This window comes from Rhodamnia argentea, chromosome 2 (genome assembly GCF_020921035.1).
Source record: "Rhodamnia argentea isolate NSW1041297 chromosome 2, ASM2092103v1, whole genome shotgun sequence".
Lineage (NCBI taxonomy): Eukaryota > Viridiplantae > Streptophyta > Magnoliopsida > Myrtales > Myrtaceae > Rhodamnia > Rhodamnia argentea.
In genome coordinates this window covers 2,166,311-2,184,782 of record NC_063151.1, presented here as the reverse complement: position 1 = coordinate 2,184,782, position 18,472 = coordinate 2,166,311, and the positions used below count along the sequence as shown (strand labels likewise).

At 41.6% G+C, this 18,472-nt stretch overlaps 2 protein-coding genes and 1 long non-coding RNA gene across 6 annotated transcripts in view; 1 reads left to right on the top strand and 2 right to left on the bottom strand.

The window, feature by feature from the left end:
• Positions 1-911: 911 nt before the first annotated feature.
• On the bottom strand, positions 912-3,754 carry LOC115746242. Of its 2 annotated transcripts, XM_048274958.1 has the most exons (3): positions 2,295-3,754; positions 1,880-2,008; positions 912-1,236 (listed from the first exon to the last, which is right to left on the bottom strand). In XM_048274958.1, exons 1-2 carry the CDS (start codon positions 3,617-3,619, stop codon positions 1,903-1,905), a joined length of 1,431 nt encoding a protein of 476 aa, XP_048130915.1. In that variant the 5' UTR covers positions 3,620-3,754; the 3' UTR covers positions 912-1,236; positions 1,880-1,902. The 2 variants fall into 2 exon arrangements, with proteins under 2 accessions (XP_048130915.1, XP_030537800.1); XM_030681940.2 differs by lacking the exon at positions 912-1,236 and having other exon boundaries at positions 1,746-2,008.
• A 5,761-nt stretch (positions 3,755-9,515) lies between these two features.
• LOC115746251 lies at positions 9,516-9,928 on the top strand. Its single transcript, XR_004016011.2, has 2 exons — positions 9,516-9,585; positions 9,653-9,928. It is a non-coding gene; the product is annotated as an uncharacterized LOC115746251 (long non-coding RNA).
• Positions 9,733-18,472, bottom strand: part of LOC115746246 (phosphoglycerate mutase-like protein 1) — a 34,982-nt gene continuing 26,242 nt past the window's right edge. For 2 of the 3 annotated variants that reach the window (XM_030681949.2, XM_048274959.1), the window contains exons 3-10: positions 14,314-14,421; positions 13,827-13,906; positions 12,933-13,095; positions 11,614-11,688; positions 11,412-11,500; positions 11,126-11,245; positions 10,215-10,259; positions 9,733-10,127 (exon numbers count right to left, since the gene is read on the bottom strand). In XM_030681949.2, the coding sequence (XP_030537809.1) occupies positions 10,034-10,127; positions 10,215-10,259; positions 11,126-11,245; positions 11,412-11,500; positions 11,614-11,688; positions 12,933-13,095; positions 13,827-13,906; positions 14,314-14,421 (774 nt within the window). In that variant the 3' untranslated portion in view covers positions 9,733-10,033. Of the gene's footprint in view, positions 10,128-10,214; positions 10,260-11,125; positions 11,246-11,411; positions 11,501-11,613; positions 11,689-12,932; positions 13,096-13,826; positions 13,907-14,313; positions 14,422-14,520; positions 14,580-15,122; positions 15,435-18,472 lie in introns of those variants that run through there. The other variant, XM_030681948.2, reaches the window with a different exon arrangement.

Below are 18,472 nucleotides of genomic sequence, written 5' to 3'. Positions count from 1 at the left end.
TTAGATTTTGTTCTCATAAAGCCTATGAATAGACTAATATGATCTTTATTATAGTATATCGAAATGCATAGAAATTTTATATCTTCATTTTTCGCATTATTCTCGAGTATATGCTCGAAGAAAGTGATGCTCTCATGGTACGAAACGAAAGTTCTCTTTTGCGCACATTCGGTTTTTATCTTTCTTCTCTTTTCCTTTCTTGGTCTAAAACTCTCTTTTAGTGGGGGCGATCAGTTGAACTCGAGGTGAATCCATCGACTCATAAGACAAGTAAGAAAATATTTACACATGACAAACTGAGGGCTTGATAGGGGCCGTCCTTCCGTCTAATACGTGGGATACGATGACTGAAAGGTTTGCATCCGAATGGAAAAGCCGATGCCTCAATTTGAAACTACCACGGTAGAGCGCGAGTGGTTGGCAGCTACTTGTTGCACATGTTCAATTTTTCGACCATTTTGCGGGTTTCTTGATTCCTAATTGAAGCACCGTCCTCTTTTTGAGATATAAGTGACTCCCAGAGCACACACAGCGGCCCGCTAAGTAAGACCTAATCGTTCATTAAAGCTCGATCAATCGCAAAAATCTTCGAAACGGGTCTTTGAGCTGTCACGGCCACGAAACTTGATCCAAAACCACGACTCAGTTGCAGAGGAATGAAATAGGGAGAATCACATCTAGGACATCTCATTCTTAAAAATGAACAATGCATCGTGTCAATTGCCTTTCGTGTCAAATGCCTCGAGAGATTTTCTTCAATTTGGAAGGCTTAGACATATCCGACGTGCTTTCAGAATGCTGCGAATGCCAGAAATCAGGCATCGTGTGACTGCCTTGCCATGAAGACCGGACGCAGAAACACTACCTAGAAGATAGTACCTATTTAGGGAAGGTTGAAGCTCCGGGAACCCGAACTACTGATCCCACCATTAGGATCTAAGGAACAGATGTAGCAATTCTGATGATTCCATTACTTTTTTGGAACATTTAGTTACTTCATCTGATGGTGAGCTCTTAACTAGCTATATTGCAGATGTTATAACCGCAGTTGAGTTTGCATCTCAAAGTTCAGGCCAGATCGGAAGAGAGCCTCAGTTTGCTAACGAGGAATGCTCGTCTATTGCAGACGCACCAAGCCCTTAGCCAAGTGCAAGTAGGAGATATATAGTTAACCAAATCACCTATTCAATGAGCTGTAGTTGTACTCCTATCTGCCCTCAAGTCCTAGTGATCAACCTGCGATCACGGTACAGGAAAAGAGTCGCTCCAACTGAAGTTTAAGACAAGGGGGCAAGAAATTTTTTGAACGAGGACGGTGAGCATATAGCCTAAAAGAAGGGCACTCATGTTTGCGGTCGTGCCCCACCACAGCAAGTCCAGCTACCACTTCTAGGCATACTACCATAGCAAATCCAGACACGATAAATTCCGCAGAAAGCATCTGTGTCAAGACAACCAAACTGTTTTTCCAAATCACGCGCAGTAAGGTTTAAATGATGGCACAAATAAAGTGGTCTGAGGACCATCCTACGACTTAAGACTTGTTGTGAGGGGAAGGGTGTTTCCCTGGTGTCCCAACAATTCAGTAAATGTGTAAAAGCAGAGTCTTCAAGCTTCACAGTCCTAACTAGTACCTAACTTAGATTACTAGTTTTGCTGGTAGAACTACTGCTTCCTGAGGGAGACACAACAGAAGCAAGCAAAACTACTTGGCATCTTATTTTTCGGCTTGGATGCTAAAAAGAAATGTCAAATTACCATGAATGATACCATATGCTTCAGCCATTTAAAACCGGAAAGAGAAGTCACAGAATTAAAGAGGATCCAGTCAACCAAGGTCAAAATCAAGTTTGCAACATCTTGAGCATAATCAATCGACCTTAGAAACTTTTAGAAGCTTTATCAAACTTTCGATCCTCGAATTCCAACTTGCAATTCATGTTTCATTGCCTGAATTGAGTTCAGAGTCTTCTTTGCTAATTTTTCTTGTTGGAATATCTCCGAAGAGCTGCAATGGGTCATGCCAATAACTCATATATACTCACGAACGAGACTTGTCTAGGGGAAGCATGATAATCGCCAACAACTTGCAAAATTAACCTCAATCAATTGACAAAACTAAAGCATGTACATGAACAAAAAAGAACCCAACGAAGGAAAGACACAGTAAGAAACAGAAAGAACGAAAAGGATGCACGTTCTTGACAAAACCAACCGCATGTTTCCCCACAATCGAATTAAAAAATAAAGAAACTTTTAACAAACCCGACCATATTTTTTATTTTTGAACTCACACGGCAGTTGTTTGCGGCATCTGACCAGCAACTTTACCATCCTGCGTCAACGCGCCACCACTTTGCATCCCGTTGACAGTCGCCGCGGCCGCCGCCGCCTGATATGCTGGAACCACCCCTCCGGCTGCCGTGTAGTAAACCACCTGCGGGAAACCTGTCTCGGTCATCGTGACCGACTGCTGCACCACCTGAATCCCCTCACTGTAAGCACCGGCCTTGGCCTGCTGAGGTTGGACCGCACTATAAAGTGCCTGCTCCCGGTAAAGCTCTGGCCCCTGTCTCTGCACTCCATAGAAACCCTGACCTATAGGTCCGGTCACCGGTTGAACGGCAGCGAAGTAGCCACCACCGCCCGGAGCAGGAATGTAGTATGCTGCTTGGCCCCCATTCACCGCCAATGGAAAACCTCCGCCCGTCACGGGCCGCTCCGGCAAGTACGTCGCCGCCGGTATCTGCACCGGCGGGGCCACCTGAACAGTAGCTGGTGCTGTAGTCGCCAATTTCTCTGGTTTGACCGGAGCAGCAAGGTACTCACCAGTGCCAACGCCAGGATTAACTACGTCGCCACTTACATTCGTCACGGCCTCTTGTTGCTGATCGGAAATTTGTGCTCTCTCCAACGCCCGAATCTGTTGCTGAATTTCCGCCGCCGGCGCAACCTGCTCTCCAGCGACGCGCCGATCCTCCAACCCATAATCGGCGACAACTGGCACACGCACAAAATCCTGCAAGTTCACCGGCGGCGGCACCGCCGAGAAAACGTTGTCGAAGCCAAACAGATAATCGGGATTTGCTGCCTGGAAATTCACGGCCTGCGCCGAGTCCAACGCGTCCCCGAGCCACTGCCGCTCCGACTTCGGGTCGCTGGAGCCCGAACTCAGAGACCTGGAGTTCAACGCGAAGAGGAAGAGCCTCAACCTCGCGGGCTTTGCAGGAGCGGAGCACAACCGGTCGTGCTCGAGCAGCATGTGCTCCAAATCCTCGTCGTTAATCACGGAGACGAGAGCGTCGAGGTCCTCTCCGGGGAGCTGGTACTTGAGGCAGAACTCGGATGCCCCGGTGAGGGAGGAGAGCTTGGAGACGAGGGCGGAGAACCGGACGGAGCGGTCGACGGAGAGGAGCTTGGTGTCGCCGCCGGCGTAGACGAGGTGGTGGTCGTGGGGGCGGGGCTGGATCCTGCCGCCGTAGCTGCAGAGGAGCTTGACCTTGGCGGAGGAGGGGGGCTCGTCGAAGGAGAGGTTGGGGTCGGAGTCGATCTCGCGGAAGCGAGGGGAGGAGTCGCGGGACTCCGGGCAGGAGGGGGGCGGAGGCGCGTGGGTGTCCATGGTCTGATCGTCGACGAGGGTTTTGGGAGTGGGGAATGGCGGAGGTGGGAGGTGAAACTAGGGTTTCGAAGGAGACGAAGATAAGGAAGACGATGATGGAGGAGGCATGGCGTCGAGCGTGCGGAGAGCGGGAGAAGTAATCGCCGGAAGCGATGGGAGTGGAAAAACGATTTATAGATTTATGCTATTTCCTTATTTTTCTATTATTTTATTTCCGCTTTTTGGGATTTTCCGGTGGGGCCCCCGGACTGGGACTGGCGGTGTCGTGTGGAGCGGGAGCGAAGGTTCGGGGTTCTTAAAGGCAAAACGGGTTTGACCGACGCCCAGAAAGGTCCGACGACAGTTGGAAACGGATCATGTCATCATCATGATATTCTTTTTCTTTTTTTGTTTTTTTCCCTAAGGAATTAGTTCCGACGAATCTTCACGAATTCTTGCTGAAAGCGAAAAGACCCAACTGCCCCTCGTCTCAAGAATACCGAATTCACGTCCTTCTTCGTCCTCCCCCATCGCCCCGCGGCAGGCGAGAGCGGGCGGCAACGACGGGGGAAGTTACGGGCTCAATGGTTCAACTTGGATCAATTTTTTAATTTTTAATTTTTATTTTTTATTTTCAAATTCGGCGGAATTGCTGGCCTGTAAGCGAGGGCTGCAAAGCCCTCGCAAGCCTTGGGCGAGTGCCGCTAGCTCTCGTCAATGCCGGATCGCCGGCCCTTTGCCCTAAAAAATAAAAAGAAAGGAAGAAAAATAAAAAAAAGAATTGTTATTTTAAAAAATTTTAATGCGTTTCAAACGAATAGAATTGAAAAAAAAAAGAATGATTATTTTTTAATTATCTAAATTAAAAATCAAATCGAATTGAAATGCACTAATTTTCAATTCAATTCAATTCGATTCAATTCGATTTTGATACCTCTAGCGAAAGTGATGTATGTTCCCTGTCGGTCCTCATCCACGGGGTCTAAGTGGGGAAGATAACGGAGAGAGTCCTCTTTGCTTTGGAGGGAGACTTTTGGTTCTCTTTTTGTTTGTCCAAATGCATCTTGGCCATCTTCTTTTGATTTGCACTATTCAATAGCAAGGGGATGCATTGAACTTGAAGTTAACAAAGCAATGTGTAGTGGGGGGAAAAGAAAGGTGGAAATCCCGTCACATATAGTTTAATGAAATAGATGCTGATGATATTTTGCGATTTTACGCGGCCGTGCAAAATCTAGGCTGTTTAGTTAAAAGAAATTAACGGTCAATCCTCGAGAGATAACAATTAAAATACGAGTAATAGTTGGATGGATCATGTTGGAGTGCGCAATAGAAACCTTATACCTTCATTCGAGGAGATCGCCAAGAGAGAGACCAAATCCAAGCCTTTAATATCTCTAGTTTAACCTGCCTTCACTCAACTATTTAAATCAAATGATATGTCGGTTGCTCTACACCACACTAGTTCTCCGATGTAGAATTTATCTAGCACAACTCACATGTTTATCCTAACAGATGATAAAATTGTCTTGCAACTCCATGCTGCAACGAAGAATGAGCTTTCTTTTTAATTATTCCTCGTTTTTTTTTTCTCTTTTTGAGGTAAGCAACCAGAGAATGAGCCTTAACAAAGAATTCGACCCATAAACTTTGCGATTTATATTTGTTGCCTATCCTTGAGTCGAACGGCCATAACTATCTTGGTGGTCAAATTGAAAAAAATTTGGGATTGGATTGGAATCCGTACAATAAGTTTATGACTTTTTGGTAATTATCTTGTCGAACGGCTGTAACTATGCTTGATGGATCTGATCGAGTAGACAAAGATGAGAGAGAGATATATATATATATATATATATATATATATATGAAGGAGGAAGAGATAGATCGAGAGAAAATGAAGAGTACGACCGCTAAAGTGTCGATTTATCGAGTTTACAGATTACCGGTCCAAGTCGTCGACACCCTTTCTAGCTTTTGTAAAGTCCTATTCCCATGAGAAGGACAAGTCATGCACCGTAGCGATGTGGAAGCATGGTCCATCCCTCTATTTAATGGGGGCAATCAACTTAACACCCCCTGGCACATGGAGCAACATAACTGCAGGCGCATGGACGCACATTACTTCTAAAGCTCCAAACCGCGTCATCTCTCCACCCCACGTGCGTGTGGCCGGACAAGACAGCCGTGGTTAAGGTTTCGTTTGTTTCGCGAAGAATGAATAATTTGAGAAGAAGTTTTTCTAAAGATGATTACTTGTGTCTTTTGCAGAGACAAATGAACGAAAACTATTTTCATCGCCTACGAAAATGTTTAGATATGAATGGCTGTAGATAATGAAAATATATTTTTTTATTAACAGATTATTTCAAGTGATACAAGTGATCATTTGAAGAAAAATGTTTTGCAGATCATCCATTTCTCGCGAAAAAGACGGACCCTAAGATTGTCGCACATGGACCGGCGATAGCACATATAATCTTTGATTATTTGAACCATGTGAGAGTTGGTGAGTTGCATCTAATAGAGAATTTAGTTACCTCTTTTCTCTTTCCTTTTTCATTTTCATTTTTTTTTTCAAACTAAGTGACACTTCAATATTCAAGTCAACTTCATTAAATCAATATGGAGCTAGAGAAGGAACTTTTTTCTTTTATACTACATTCAAGATGAAACCTTCATTTGCCATGAACTATAGGAGTCATACGTATAGCATGTGAAGCCTAACTTCTAACGTACTTACTCTAAAAACCTCGTAGCAACGCGTTTGATTTAAACGATTTTCTCAGCGTTATTCCACAATAATCACGACTAAGTTTGGATCCATAGTCACAGTACAAAGATCAAGATCCGCCTTATATCGTAATTAAGGCTCCGTTTGTTTCACGAAAAATGACTTTTTGGAAAACGTTTTTCGGATTATCTGCCGTTTGGTTTGCGAAAAATAAACTAGTTTAGGAAAACATTTTCTTCCCATGAAAAAAACTTCTTCAAAAGTGGAGAAAATGTTTTGCTCACTTTGATAAGAGGAAAACATTTTCCTCATCTTTCCTTCTTCCTCTCTTTCACATCTTTTTTTTTTTTCTTGTATCCGAGGATCCGCACGGCGTACGCCCGTGACTATACCTCAGGGAGACTAGCCCAGCAACCCACCACCGGGGCCCCCACTTAAATCACAAAACGTGGTCGGGAGTTTCAAACCCTCGACACGAACAAAGAAGGGCACGCTCTCAACCAACTACATATTTTTTCTTTTCATTTTCATTTATTTTTCAAAATTTGAAAATTTGAAACTTTAATATTTTCTTTATTTTTTAATTTTTTTTTCCTTTCCCTACTTCAGATGGTCGCCGGCCATGACCACGATCGGCGGCTGGCCACGAGTGAGGCCCAACACGTGTGTAGCCTGCGTATCCAGCACGTTGACTACGTGTCGGTGTCCGACAAGCATCCGACACGCACACCCCTGAGCGTGTCGGTGCTTCATAGCCGTGTCGAGAGTGTTACAATGTCGGAGGACCGGAGTTTGAAAAACAGGCGTCGTCTTTCTGGTCAGCCAGCGAACAAGTTCAAATGGGTCGATGACGGTGCGAGTCGTCGCTCGTCTCTTTGTTGAGCGTTACAGTATCGCGGTTTTGTTTTTGTTGCAGGCGCCGAAAATGGAGGAGGAGAATCGGAACAAGGGGAGTTGAAAACGGGAATAGTAAAATAAGAAAAAAATTTAAAAAAAAAGAATAAAGAAAAGAGAAAAAAAGGAAAAAGAAAAAGATACACAATTAAAACCACAAAAAATTCATTTTTTAAAATAAAAAATGAAAAGAAAAAACGGGAAAAGAATTATTAAAAGGAGTGTGCGGAGGAAAATCAAATCCAATTTTTCATATCAAACAACGAAAAATATTTTTCGAGTCTTTTTCATAGTTAAGTCAAAATATCTAAAAATATAATCATTTTTTTGAAAATTGATTTCTCGAAAAAAATTTTCAAAAATGACCCATTTTTTCGCGGAACAAACGGAGCTAAGTGCACTTAGTAGATGAACAAACTTTAAGTTATGCTTTTTTCATTAAAAAAAAAAACTCAAGTTATGTTTTGCTATTACCGTCCTGCATTAACATTTCACTGCATATCACCAATCATTTAATAGGGATATCGAAAAGTCCTAAACCTATCGTACGGCAACATAGATAGAAATCGCCGACATGGAGGATTTTTCATTTTTTTTAATAAATTTTCTAAAAATATTTCCTTTTGAGAAAGTACATATTGGATAGTTTTTTTGAGTTTTGATCCAAACCGTTGTTTTGCTTGTGAGGCGGTATCGCTCGCAGGAATGGTTGCGGCCTTGCTGGCACTCCCCCACGTGCGAAACGCAACGCCGTTGCGCCCCCACCGCATTCAGACCGCCCGAGACGGCGCGCCGTATGGCGATCCCCAGTGCACGGGCACGTGCTTTAACGTTGGGCATGGCATCTGTGCTGTCACTATCATCTGCTAAATCACATGAAACGACAACGTCAAGCCAGAGCAAAGTCCCGAGTAGGAAGGAATCACGTGCTCTCCCGCCTCGACAATCACTTTGACAATTTTAGCGCTTCCTGCCCTAAATCTCCCATTCCTTTGATCTAATCAAATTAAGCTTTAAAATGATGGATTATGACTTTAATTAACCGGAGAATTTTTGTTTTTGTGTGTGTGTGTGTGGAATGAATTGAAATGGTCTGGGCCTTCGTGGAAGTCAAACCAGCCGGACCACGTGAGTTACGTCGAGCAAAGTCTTGGCCTGCCTTGCTGGACAATGCAATGCTTCATGTGGTTTGGGGTCAAACGTGATCGTTTGTGTTCCACGCACTCTGCGCATCTAGAAAGCCAAATAAGAATTTAAGTGCCATCATCTTTTCAAATAAGGACATAGAGTTGATCATATCAATCTCAAATAAAGGTCTGAACCGACAATGATAATTTCAAATGAGAGTCTGATACCGATTGGCTAAATATTCCGTTCGATCAATGACGCTTTCGTCCAAAGATAATTTTAATTATAATTTTTTTTCTCATTTTCTTCTTTGCTACGGCAAGCGAGGGCAAGGGCCTCCCGTGCATCGCCGGTGGCCGACCATCGGCAAAAACAAAACAAAAAAAAAAAAACAGAAATAAGAAATAAGAAAGGAAAAAAAGAAGGAAAATTTCAAAAAAGTTAAAAGACAAAGATGCCTTTAACCAATTTGATGGTTATACCTTTCTTTAAGATTGACGCAGCACTTCAGATTTTTATTTGAAGTAATATCCATTTTGGACCTTTATTTGAGAAAATGATGGTACTTCAATCCTTATTTGAAATAATGTCCACTTTCATAGCCTTACTTGAGAAAATAAGAGCACTTGAGGCTCTTATTTGCAATTTTTTCAAATATATAGGAAGACTCAGAAACAAAGCAGAATCATGAAGAGGGAAGAACGGTTTTAAGCTGCTTAGGACGTACTAGTCAACAAGAGCAAGCGACTAGCCTTACATGACGCGGGCTATTAATCTCGTAGCCTTTTTCTTGTGATTTATCTTGGAAGGGAAGGAAGGAAGGGAGGATCGCGGTGGAATGTTTGACCCGTCTTTTGCTCGTTGTCTCTACATTTTCTACCTTCAGCTATGTTTGACTTTTTCTATTTGCTGGCGTCTTAGCGTATCACGGGCCAGAAGTTGACAAGCTAAGTAACTTTCATCCCCACCGTCCCTTCACATGAAACTGAGGTTTCCCCATTTGAACTAGACCTAATCATGCGACTGGCTCAAGCCCACCCTTGCCAAAAAAGGGCCCGAACAGCATTTTTGGATAGATTTAAGAAAAAGAGAAATGGCCCAAAAAAAGGTTCAATACAGGACGCGTGGAGAAGACTTTGATCTCTTTTCTCTTTCTGCTGTTTGAAATATACGGTTCTGGTTTTTACACACGGTCAAGCAGTGGGAGTTTGGAGGACTATCAACTTCTCAAGTCCTAACCATTGTGAAACTTGAAAACCCACTGCCTATGTTTACGACCAAGATGTTTCTTTTTTCAGTTAATATGTTGCAATGCCAGCAATGATGCACGCTCGAAGCTGGAAGCAGGTATAAACAATGTGCAAGGGGTAGAACCGGATGAAGCGAAATGCAACCTCAATTGCGCGAAGATAGATGACACGGCATCCTTTTATTGTTGTCATGAATTGGTACCTAAGTATAAATATTTCCCTGGCTTCATATCCTACCTGGTCTCCAAAAGAATGCACTTTGAAGTAACCTAGGACAGCTAACAAGTTCAGAGTCAATGGTGTGGTGCAACTGATCCCCACCAAGGTATCACGTTGCACATCTCAAATCTTTAATTGAATCAAGAGCGTGGGAGACTAATTAAACCATTCGTAGTCTTGAATGGTTTAGCATCCTCCATGGACCTTCCTTTAGTGCTTGTCTTTGGCAACATCACTTGGAAGATCAAGTCCATCAGGAATTTTTCCTGGATAGTTGGTCCTCGAGGCATTTGATCCTGTCATCCTGCAAACAGCGAATGGAATCAAGGAGGGACCTGCATATATGTTTCGAGAAATATCTAATTTTATGATCTGAGTGCGGCATGCTTACCCTCTATCCACAATGACAACTGAACGGAGTTCACAGTTTGCAAAGCTGCAACCACAGATAATATATGTCCAATCAGTTCGGCACATAAAAGCTCCCACTTACTCTAAAAATAAAGCGCTACATCATATCAACTCCATTGCCAAGCCGCTAGGATCATGTGCGGTCTGCCAACAATATTCATTCATTCGTCACAACCATATTGTCATTTTCATCATCCTAATCTGCTACAAGTACCACCATTGAAACTGGAAGTGGTTGTTACTATTGGAAAGTTCGACCAAGGAAAAAGAGAAAGCTATGTGATGGCATTTTAGTGAAGCAATTAAAACCCATGTAGAGCTAAAAATATCATGTACATGGACAACCCAGAAGCTACAATCTCATTGCACAAGGGTACACAACTTCCAGTGTGTACTTATCAAAATTTTCTCTCCATCAAATCCTATTAGCTCTAATATCTGTCATGGATTATATATCACTGCATCACTTAATGCAAACACGAAGCAAGACGAAAAGAACAGAAGGTGGGACTTCGTTGGCTATCAGCATAGTAGGAAGAATGTTTTGTGCAAAACTTCATTACCAAAACCGAAGATAATATGAAGAGAAGATAGAGATCCATCTTCTCTATTGACTGATGGGCATCACCAATCTACAGTCAAGTTTTTCTGCTTAACAACCATCTGTGGTAAGATGATCAAGCAACACACTCAAAAGTGGATAATCAGTAACAACTGCTAACTCCGTACAAGTTAGAAAATTTAGCATACAATAAAACCCACAGAATACCTTTTTTTTAAAGCACCTTAATTTCATGTCATTCACTCATTTACTGTGCTCCCAATCATGATTAGAAATATAAAACCATTGATGAGAACCAATCAACCAAATATGAACTAGGAGACACTCACTGCTTGCACATTTCGCTCTTCACCGATGGATGACAATCATCTCCAAAGGCGCTAAGGGCATGAAACAAGAACCCACTATGGGTAACAACTGCAATCTCCTTCTCTTCCCGTGTCCACAACCTGAAGATAAATCAAAACCTTGAGATGCCGAATCAAATGGCTGATTTCAGATTTTCTATTTTCACATAGCTGTTCAGCTATTTTCTTCCAAGATCATACAAGTTTCAACTCTATTTTGCATTTGTTGTTTATACTCTAAGCCACTGAGCAGGAAGTTATGAAGTACCAGTTCAAGAACTTCATTCCTCGAGCAGCAACTTCCTCATTCTTTTCTCTAACATCAGGTGTCCACAAGACGTCGTCTTCATTCTCAATCTAAAGAAAAGTTACCATCAAAGTTAAAAACTGAGATTAGCTAATGTTGAGACTTCCAAAGCAAAGGCTCGACAAAACAAAAAAAAAAAGCAGTTTAAGAAATAAACACTTGCCAATGAAAAATCAATCGCAGGAAAGAGTGGCCGATACTCGCTAATGCTTCGTCTTTTGTCACAAGGATGAACTCCCTATGGACAAAAATGTAAAAAATTTAGCAACTTGAAGCTTTGCAAGGAGTTTTCAATACCTATACAAAGAGGATCCACAAAACTTCAGGAAAGAGAGAAATTCTACAATAACTAGTAGCAAGATTAGTTATTGTTCTAAGGGAGGTTAATTATGTAGGGGATCATTCAGCCTGGGATTTTACCACTATACTTTGCAAAGTCATGTAATAATCACTACTCTGTTTCTAGGTTGTCCTGACTTTCAATAGAATATGCAAACTAAATTTGACAGAACACTGACTCACTAAATACATGACATGACAAGCTAAGTAGGACATTTTTCCAACAGGATAGCACGATCCATGGTACAAGATCTGCAACCAATCTTAGGGATTTTCGTGCTTGGGTGAAAATCAGATCGCCGTGTGAGGTTACCATCATGCCACATCATGTTAGGTCATTCACTTTTGCTAACACATCAATTTTCATCAAAATTGAAATGAAATACAAAGAGAGCAGTAGCGATCAAATGATTTTCTATAGTGGTAGCCATAAGATAAGCTGAATTTCAGCTGCATGAATGAAAATTGGCAAAAGCTGAATGATGTATCATGTTATCCGCTGTTCTAACTGCCAAAAGGAGAAACCATGAACATGAAGAAACAGATCATTCTTTAACTACAAATTTGTAATGGTTGGTCATCTAAAAAGTCCTTGGGTTGAGTACTAGAACTTAAGCAAGTTTAGTCATTGCTACATAATGATCACAACTCATCCTAATATGCATGAGCTTCCTTCATACTCAGTAAGGTAAACAAGAAAGCACCCCTTAATCTCGAATCGAGGAGAAAAAAAATAGTCTGAAGAATGACCCTAATAAAGCCAGTGGTATAAAGAGCGGTACTTCCACATGATATCCTCTTTTAAGTTCACAAAATTATCACACCAGTCAAGGACAAAGGCGAATTCTTTTGCTTATGTCTCACAATCCGTGTCCACTACAGATACTTGTGCAAATTAAGAATCAGTAGATAAAAGATTGTAGGCATGAATAGAATGCACTACAATCTGTAAAGTGCGCTGAGCTCATTTAAAACTCAATGTGCACTCATTTAGGAATAGGTATTTTATTTTTTTTAGAAATAGGTATTGAAAAGAAGGAAAGTACCAACATTTTCCAGAGAACAAAACTTATTCAGGGGCCAAAATAAACCAACATACAGAACTTAGTGGATGATCTTTTTATTCCACAAGCATCCACTTACCAAATGTTCTCGACAAAGCTCTACGGCAGTAAATGGTGGGCAATTGAGACTTGAAATAGAAGGATGATCACTATTCCCCACATTTGCAACCATCAAGGGAGGTGCAACTATTCCATCTGTATAGCCTTCACCACCGAAAACTCCAACAGCTGTTTGCATAGTTCTGCAAGTGATCACATAAATAGTGAAAAAAGGGCAATCGAACAAACTTACAGTCCAAATTGTGTACCATAACATGCCCCTCATGCAAAGGCTAGTAGAGTGTCAAGTTGACAACTTAAAGTATGCGGACCTGAAACATGTGGATAAAAGAATGATTAAAACCCATAGCTATGAAGGACGAAAACTCATAAATAGTAAAATGTAAGTGTGAGGAATTCAACATAGACATTCTGATATATGTTGAACTGAGTAAGCGTCTGTTTAAAACTAAAGTTTAAGCTATTAGAAAATAACACAGTTTATTTTCATTATCTTGACACTCTGCCGCATTGGCCATTCTTCATCAAATGAAAAAGAAAACACCATCCTAAATTTACCTCAATTACACTCTTCTCTTACGTTATAAATAAAATTGTCTCATTGCAAGTTTAAATGCAATCATTCACGATAGATGACCTCACGTCAGAGGTGCCTCTAGCAACCAATTTCTAGGACTTATATCAAAGCCCTTCTAACTTATTATAAATGATTAAATGAGTAAAGCAGTTAAGTGTAACGAAAACAACTAAAACTTGCATCCTATGCAACAGAGAACAAATGGTGCACAAGAATTTAGGTCCTTAACAATCTAACACACCAATTCATAATATAAATCAGTATTGAAGACGATGCAATCTGTAAGTACATATGAAAAGATAAGGCAAGAAACACATTTGAAGCAAATTACAGTACCTCATCAAAGGGGAAGTGATAACAAGATCAATCTTCTCGGAAAGTCCACATGCTCGGACATGCTTGCGCAAGTTACCAACCTATCACCGCATCAAGAGACCATTAGAAAGTAAATCAGTCCAAACAAACTGCATAGGAAAAAAAAAAAAAAAAAATCGTGGACTTTTTGTAATAGATCTCCTGAAGGTTCAAAAACGTACAAAATATAGAGTTGAGGGCATTATAACTATAACAAAACAGCAAAGCTTTCTCAATTCTCACACTAACTTAGGTTGGCTATGTCATTGTTGCCCTTTCTATTATATTAATATCCTATCCAAGACCAACTTGTTTTTTAATGAAGTTCTTCTGACAAGAATATTCCGTTTGTCAATTTCAGGGAAGCAACTCAACTCCTAATGTGAAATCCACTAAAATGCAGTCTCTTTTAGAAATTCCTCTCTTAACATATGTACCCTTTGGAGACAGCATGGGAAAAAATTACCACCTGCTGCCAGCCGAGAGGAGTGAGGTGAGCATCAAAGAAATCATACGACAAATAGGCGTCGTGGTTCTTTTCTCCTTCCACATTATGAATTCCTTGCGCATGCCTCACCTGTATGTCAATCATCAAGTCAGACCCGATATGCTTGACGCCTATGAATATGCCTTTCACATGGATTAAAGACACCCAGAACATCGCAGTGCCGCATACCAGGTGAAGTGTCTTGCATCGGTGCGATGGATATAGCCCTGTTACTGCGGCATCCATATCTGAAACCAAAGAAAATGCATCATCCACGAAAGCCGTTTCATTTAACAAAAATGACAATCATGCCAAAATTCACGGCACCAGAAACCGAAAAGCCATCGCCAGAGTCTAATAAAATTCCAGCTGTAGGAACAAATAAGCATTATCACCCATGAACGGACAAGTACTCCACAATTTCATCCCACTCTATGTCTCATATCATGGTCAGACAAAAAAAAGGACACATGTTGGAACATCTCAAGAAAGCCGAACCCATCTTGATAACATTCATGACGCGCAGCGCCAAAGCTCTTCACACTGCAAAAGGGAAAAAAAAGGGATCCGTCTCGTGCAAAAATTCACTACCTAAATCCAAACTCGCAAACCAACCGCCAACTCCAAGCGACGAAATTGTCATTAAAAATTCAATTTTGTCAGTACCAAACGGATCGAACCACACGCAATCCATCATCAACCAAAACAAACAGCAACGCAAAAGAACTGAAGAGGGACCCAGGAATCGTCAATCACAAAACCGAAACGCAGATTCGCGGGGACTGGATTACCGGAAAAGAGAGGGGGTAGAGACGAGCGGATAGGGAGGTTGAGACGTCGTCGTCGTCGCCGCGGCTTCGGAGAGGAGGAGGGGCTGCGAGGGAGGAGGACAAACGAAGGACTGCAACGTAAGGAGGGAAGGCATAATGAGGACATTGAGGAGGCATTACTTGTACACCCACCAGGCGGCGCACTACAGTGGATCATCATAGTCCTGGCGTTTGCGTGCGCCGTGTGCGAACCGAACCCGCTCGCCGATTCCACGCACCTCGAAACAATAATTTGATTTCCCTTTTTAATTTATTCTCTGGAAAAGGAAAAAATCGGGGGTGAAAAAGAAACTGAAGCTTCGTCTTCGGTCTCTCCCTGCAAGTCGGCAGCGACCGACCAACCAACCAACCACCATGGCGCGCCGCCAGAAGAAGTGGCACGCGCGAATCCTGTCATCCATAGGGCCACGTGGCGATCCTCCGTTGGTCGCGGCCGGTCAGCTCCCGCAAAACGGGGGGAAAATTCGGACGGATCGCGTCGGCACAAGCGTCCGGTTTCCTTATGCTTTCCCGGATTGAGGATGCCTTTTGCTCGCCATTTTCCCGGTCCGACGTCAGCGTCACCGTTTCATGGCATTTTCACGAGGTCATAGAATGGAATCCCAAAAGCCCGACAAATTTCATTAGGCCTCGTGGTGCCCGCCATTTTTGTGCCACCGATGGTTGTTTTTATTTTTTATTTTTGGGATCGAAAACACTGATGGTTGTTCGAATGTGGATATACCTCGGTCGGTAGCGGGGTACGATGCTTATGCTAATGTTCTCCCAAAGACCAATCTCTCCAACAACAACAACAATAATAATAATCATGAGCCTTTTAACGATTTATAATGTATTTTTTTCCTTTTGTTCCTCGTCTACCGTACATCTTCTTCCACCATCAGTCATCGGCCATAGGCGCAGGCCACGCTCGTCTATACCCGGACAAGCGTTGCCTCACCTAGATATGTCGTCATTGGCGAGAATGTTGCGACCCTTGCTTGTGGCAGGGGACTTGTAGAGGAAAAAAAAAATCAGAAAATTTAAAAAATCGTGAAAATAATTCACGTTGGCGTCGATTATGCCACATAGACGGCCAACACCGATCGGACCGCCGTGTTAACGATTTTCAATCAAAATTGACTGAATGGGCTACGGTAAAAAATCGTCAAAATATTTAGAATTAAGGACAAATTGAAAAGTTTATCATCGAAACGGTGGTCATACCATGGGTTTACGACTTTTTGGACAACTTTCCCCAAAAAAGATTACAACAATTGTTCTCGAATCTTCCAATTCCGACATGGATGATTTGCCTTCAGCCGAGTTGAAAAGATTGACTGAGTGCGAGTCGGATGCCAACGTAAGTTATCGCAATCATCGATCATCTGTGCACTATTATGATTATTCCCCTATTGACTAAAAGATGAAATATTCAACTAGAATTCTTTTTTTTGTTATCTCCGGATATTCCATTAGAAGTTACTTCATCAACAAGCAAATTATACTAAGCTAACCAAACGGATCATGTCTAAGACATCGCTTTCGAATGAATCTAGCCGCAGCGAGAAGTTTGCTTAGTCTTTCCAACCAAAGAGAGTTAAAGGTGTAGAAGCAAACATCGTCACCACTTTCTAAATGTGAACAGCCACGGCAACACCATTGGCTTTCCTTCTCCACTCACCGCCCTTATTTGATAGAGGGGTTGAAGAAAAAAAAGGAGCTTTTGATAATTGATGATGCCTAATTTCCTAAAAAACAAATCCTCAACTTTAGGTCTATTTTCAATTCTATCCCGAACTTGTATTTGTCTCAAACTGCAAGTCCGGTCCAAATCTGTCCCGAACTCGTTCTTGTTTGAAAAAAGCACCTTCAAACTTTAGGTACAGTTTCAAATCTACTCGAACTTCTTTTTGTCTAAGAGAAAAATTACAAATTTTTACTCTAATGATGAATCTGCCCCCATGAACGCCCTGTCCAAAAATGGTCGTTAGTCGCCTATAATTTTCATGTCCTAGAATGGTTTCATTCTGACAATAATTTTTCATGTGACCTTGTTGATGTTGATTTTTTATCGGCGTGAAAATGTCACATCAAAGTTGATACTATACCATAAGGTAGATTATAATAGATTGAAAATTTGTATTTTTCTTTTTGTAGACAAATTAAAATTCGGACTAGATTTGTGATTGGACCTAAAGTTCAGGAATTTTTTTGTGAGACAAAGAAAAAGTTCGGGACAGACTTAAGACTAGACCTAAAGTTTAGGGGTTTTTTTTTTCAAGGGTATTAGGCCATTTGACGAAATAGCCGGAGAAGGGAAGACAACACTACAATTACATATGCATAACATCCTCGGATGCATGGAACCTAAGAGTCGTGTTTTCCTCTAAAACCAGTCACTTTCCTTGACTGATTTTAGTTGCCGACATCTATTGAAGCTAGGGAGGGGCAGAGGCTGGAGAGACAGGAAAATGACGTTTTTCTAATTATGACTTGACGTTTCGTAATTGACCACAATTCTGTTTTGTCACAATGAATCACGCTTCGATCGGAGGGAGCTTTCCCAAATCATAACGAAGAAAAAATTTAGCCAAATCGAAGGGATATATTCCAATTAAATCGGTTTTGGGTAAAAACTTAACTCCTTTTTTTTTGTTGGCTGGCTTACCATTTTGCTAAGCAAAACTTGATTATCTAGTTTCGTTTGATCAAAATAATCAACAAAAACCTGAAACGAATCGGAACAAATGCATTAGTATGCGAATTTCTTATTCTTGTAGACATGAATATTTCTACATAAATCATAGTCTTTAATCGTATATAGATTTAGTGCCATGTTTTGACGCACAATTCGAAATGAGTGATAATATCAATCGGATCAACTAGCTTCGTCGGCTTGGCTCCAATCTATAGATTTCGCATCGCGGGCTCGTTCAATTGAGCTCATACGATCAGAACTTGAATTTGGATCGGTTCGGGCATGAGGCACTCGATTGCCATGGCCAATTTTTTTTTTTTCAGCTTTCCTGACTCAAGTTTTGTTTCCGCCTTAAGTATTGTCTTATTGTGATTGAGGATGCAAACGGGCCGGCTTGTACCTGAACTAAAGTACAAAACCAACCCAAGACCTCAAAATAAAAACTTGTGTGAAGCAATTACGATCAAAATCAATCAGAAACACAATCTACCAAGTTACTAGGTATACGAATTGCATAGACCGCTCTTACCATGCATCGTTTACTCTGTGGCATACTTTGACTTTGACTTTGAGGACTATTTTACCGTTCTATTCCCCAAAAAAAAAAAAAAACAATGTTTTTGCCCCCGAT

What these genes read in the sequence shown, in the direction of transcription:
- LOC115746242 (XM_048274958.1), bottom strand. Translation starts at nt 3,619, where the DNA reads ATGGACACCCACGCGCCTCCGCCCCCCTCCTGCCCGGAGTCCCGCGAC. An exon ending in ATGCCGCAAACAACTGCCGT is followed by an intron (nt 2,009 to 2,294) that starts GTGAGTTCAAAA and finishes GACCCATTGCAG; the next exon opens with CTCTTCGGAGATATTCCAAC.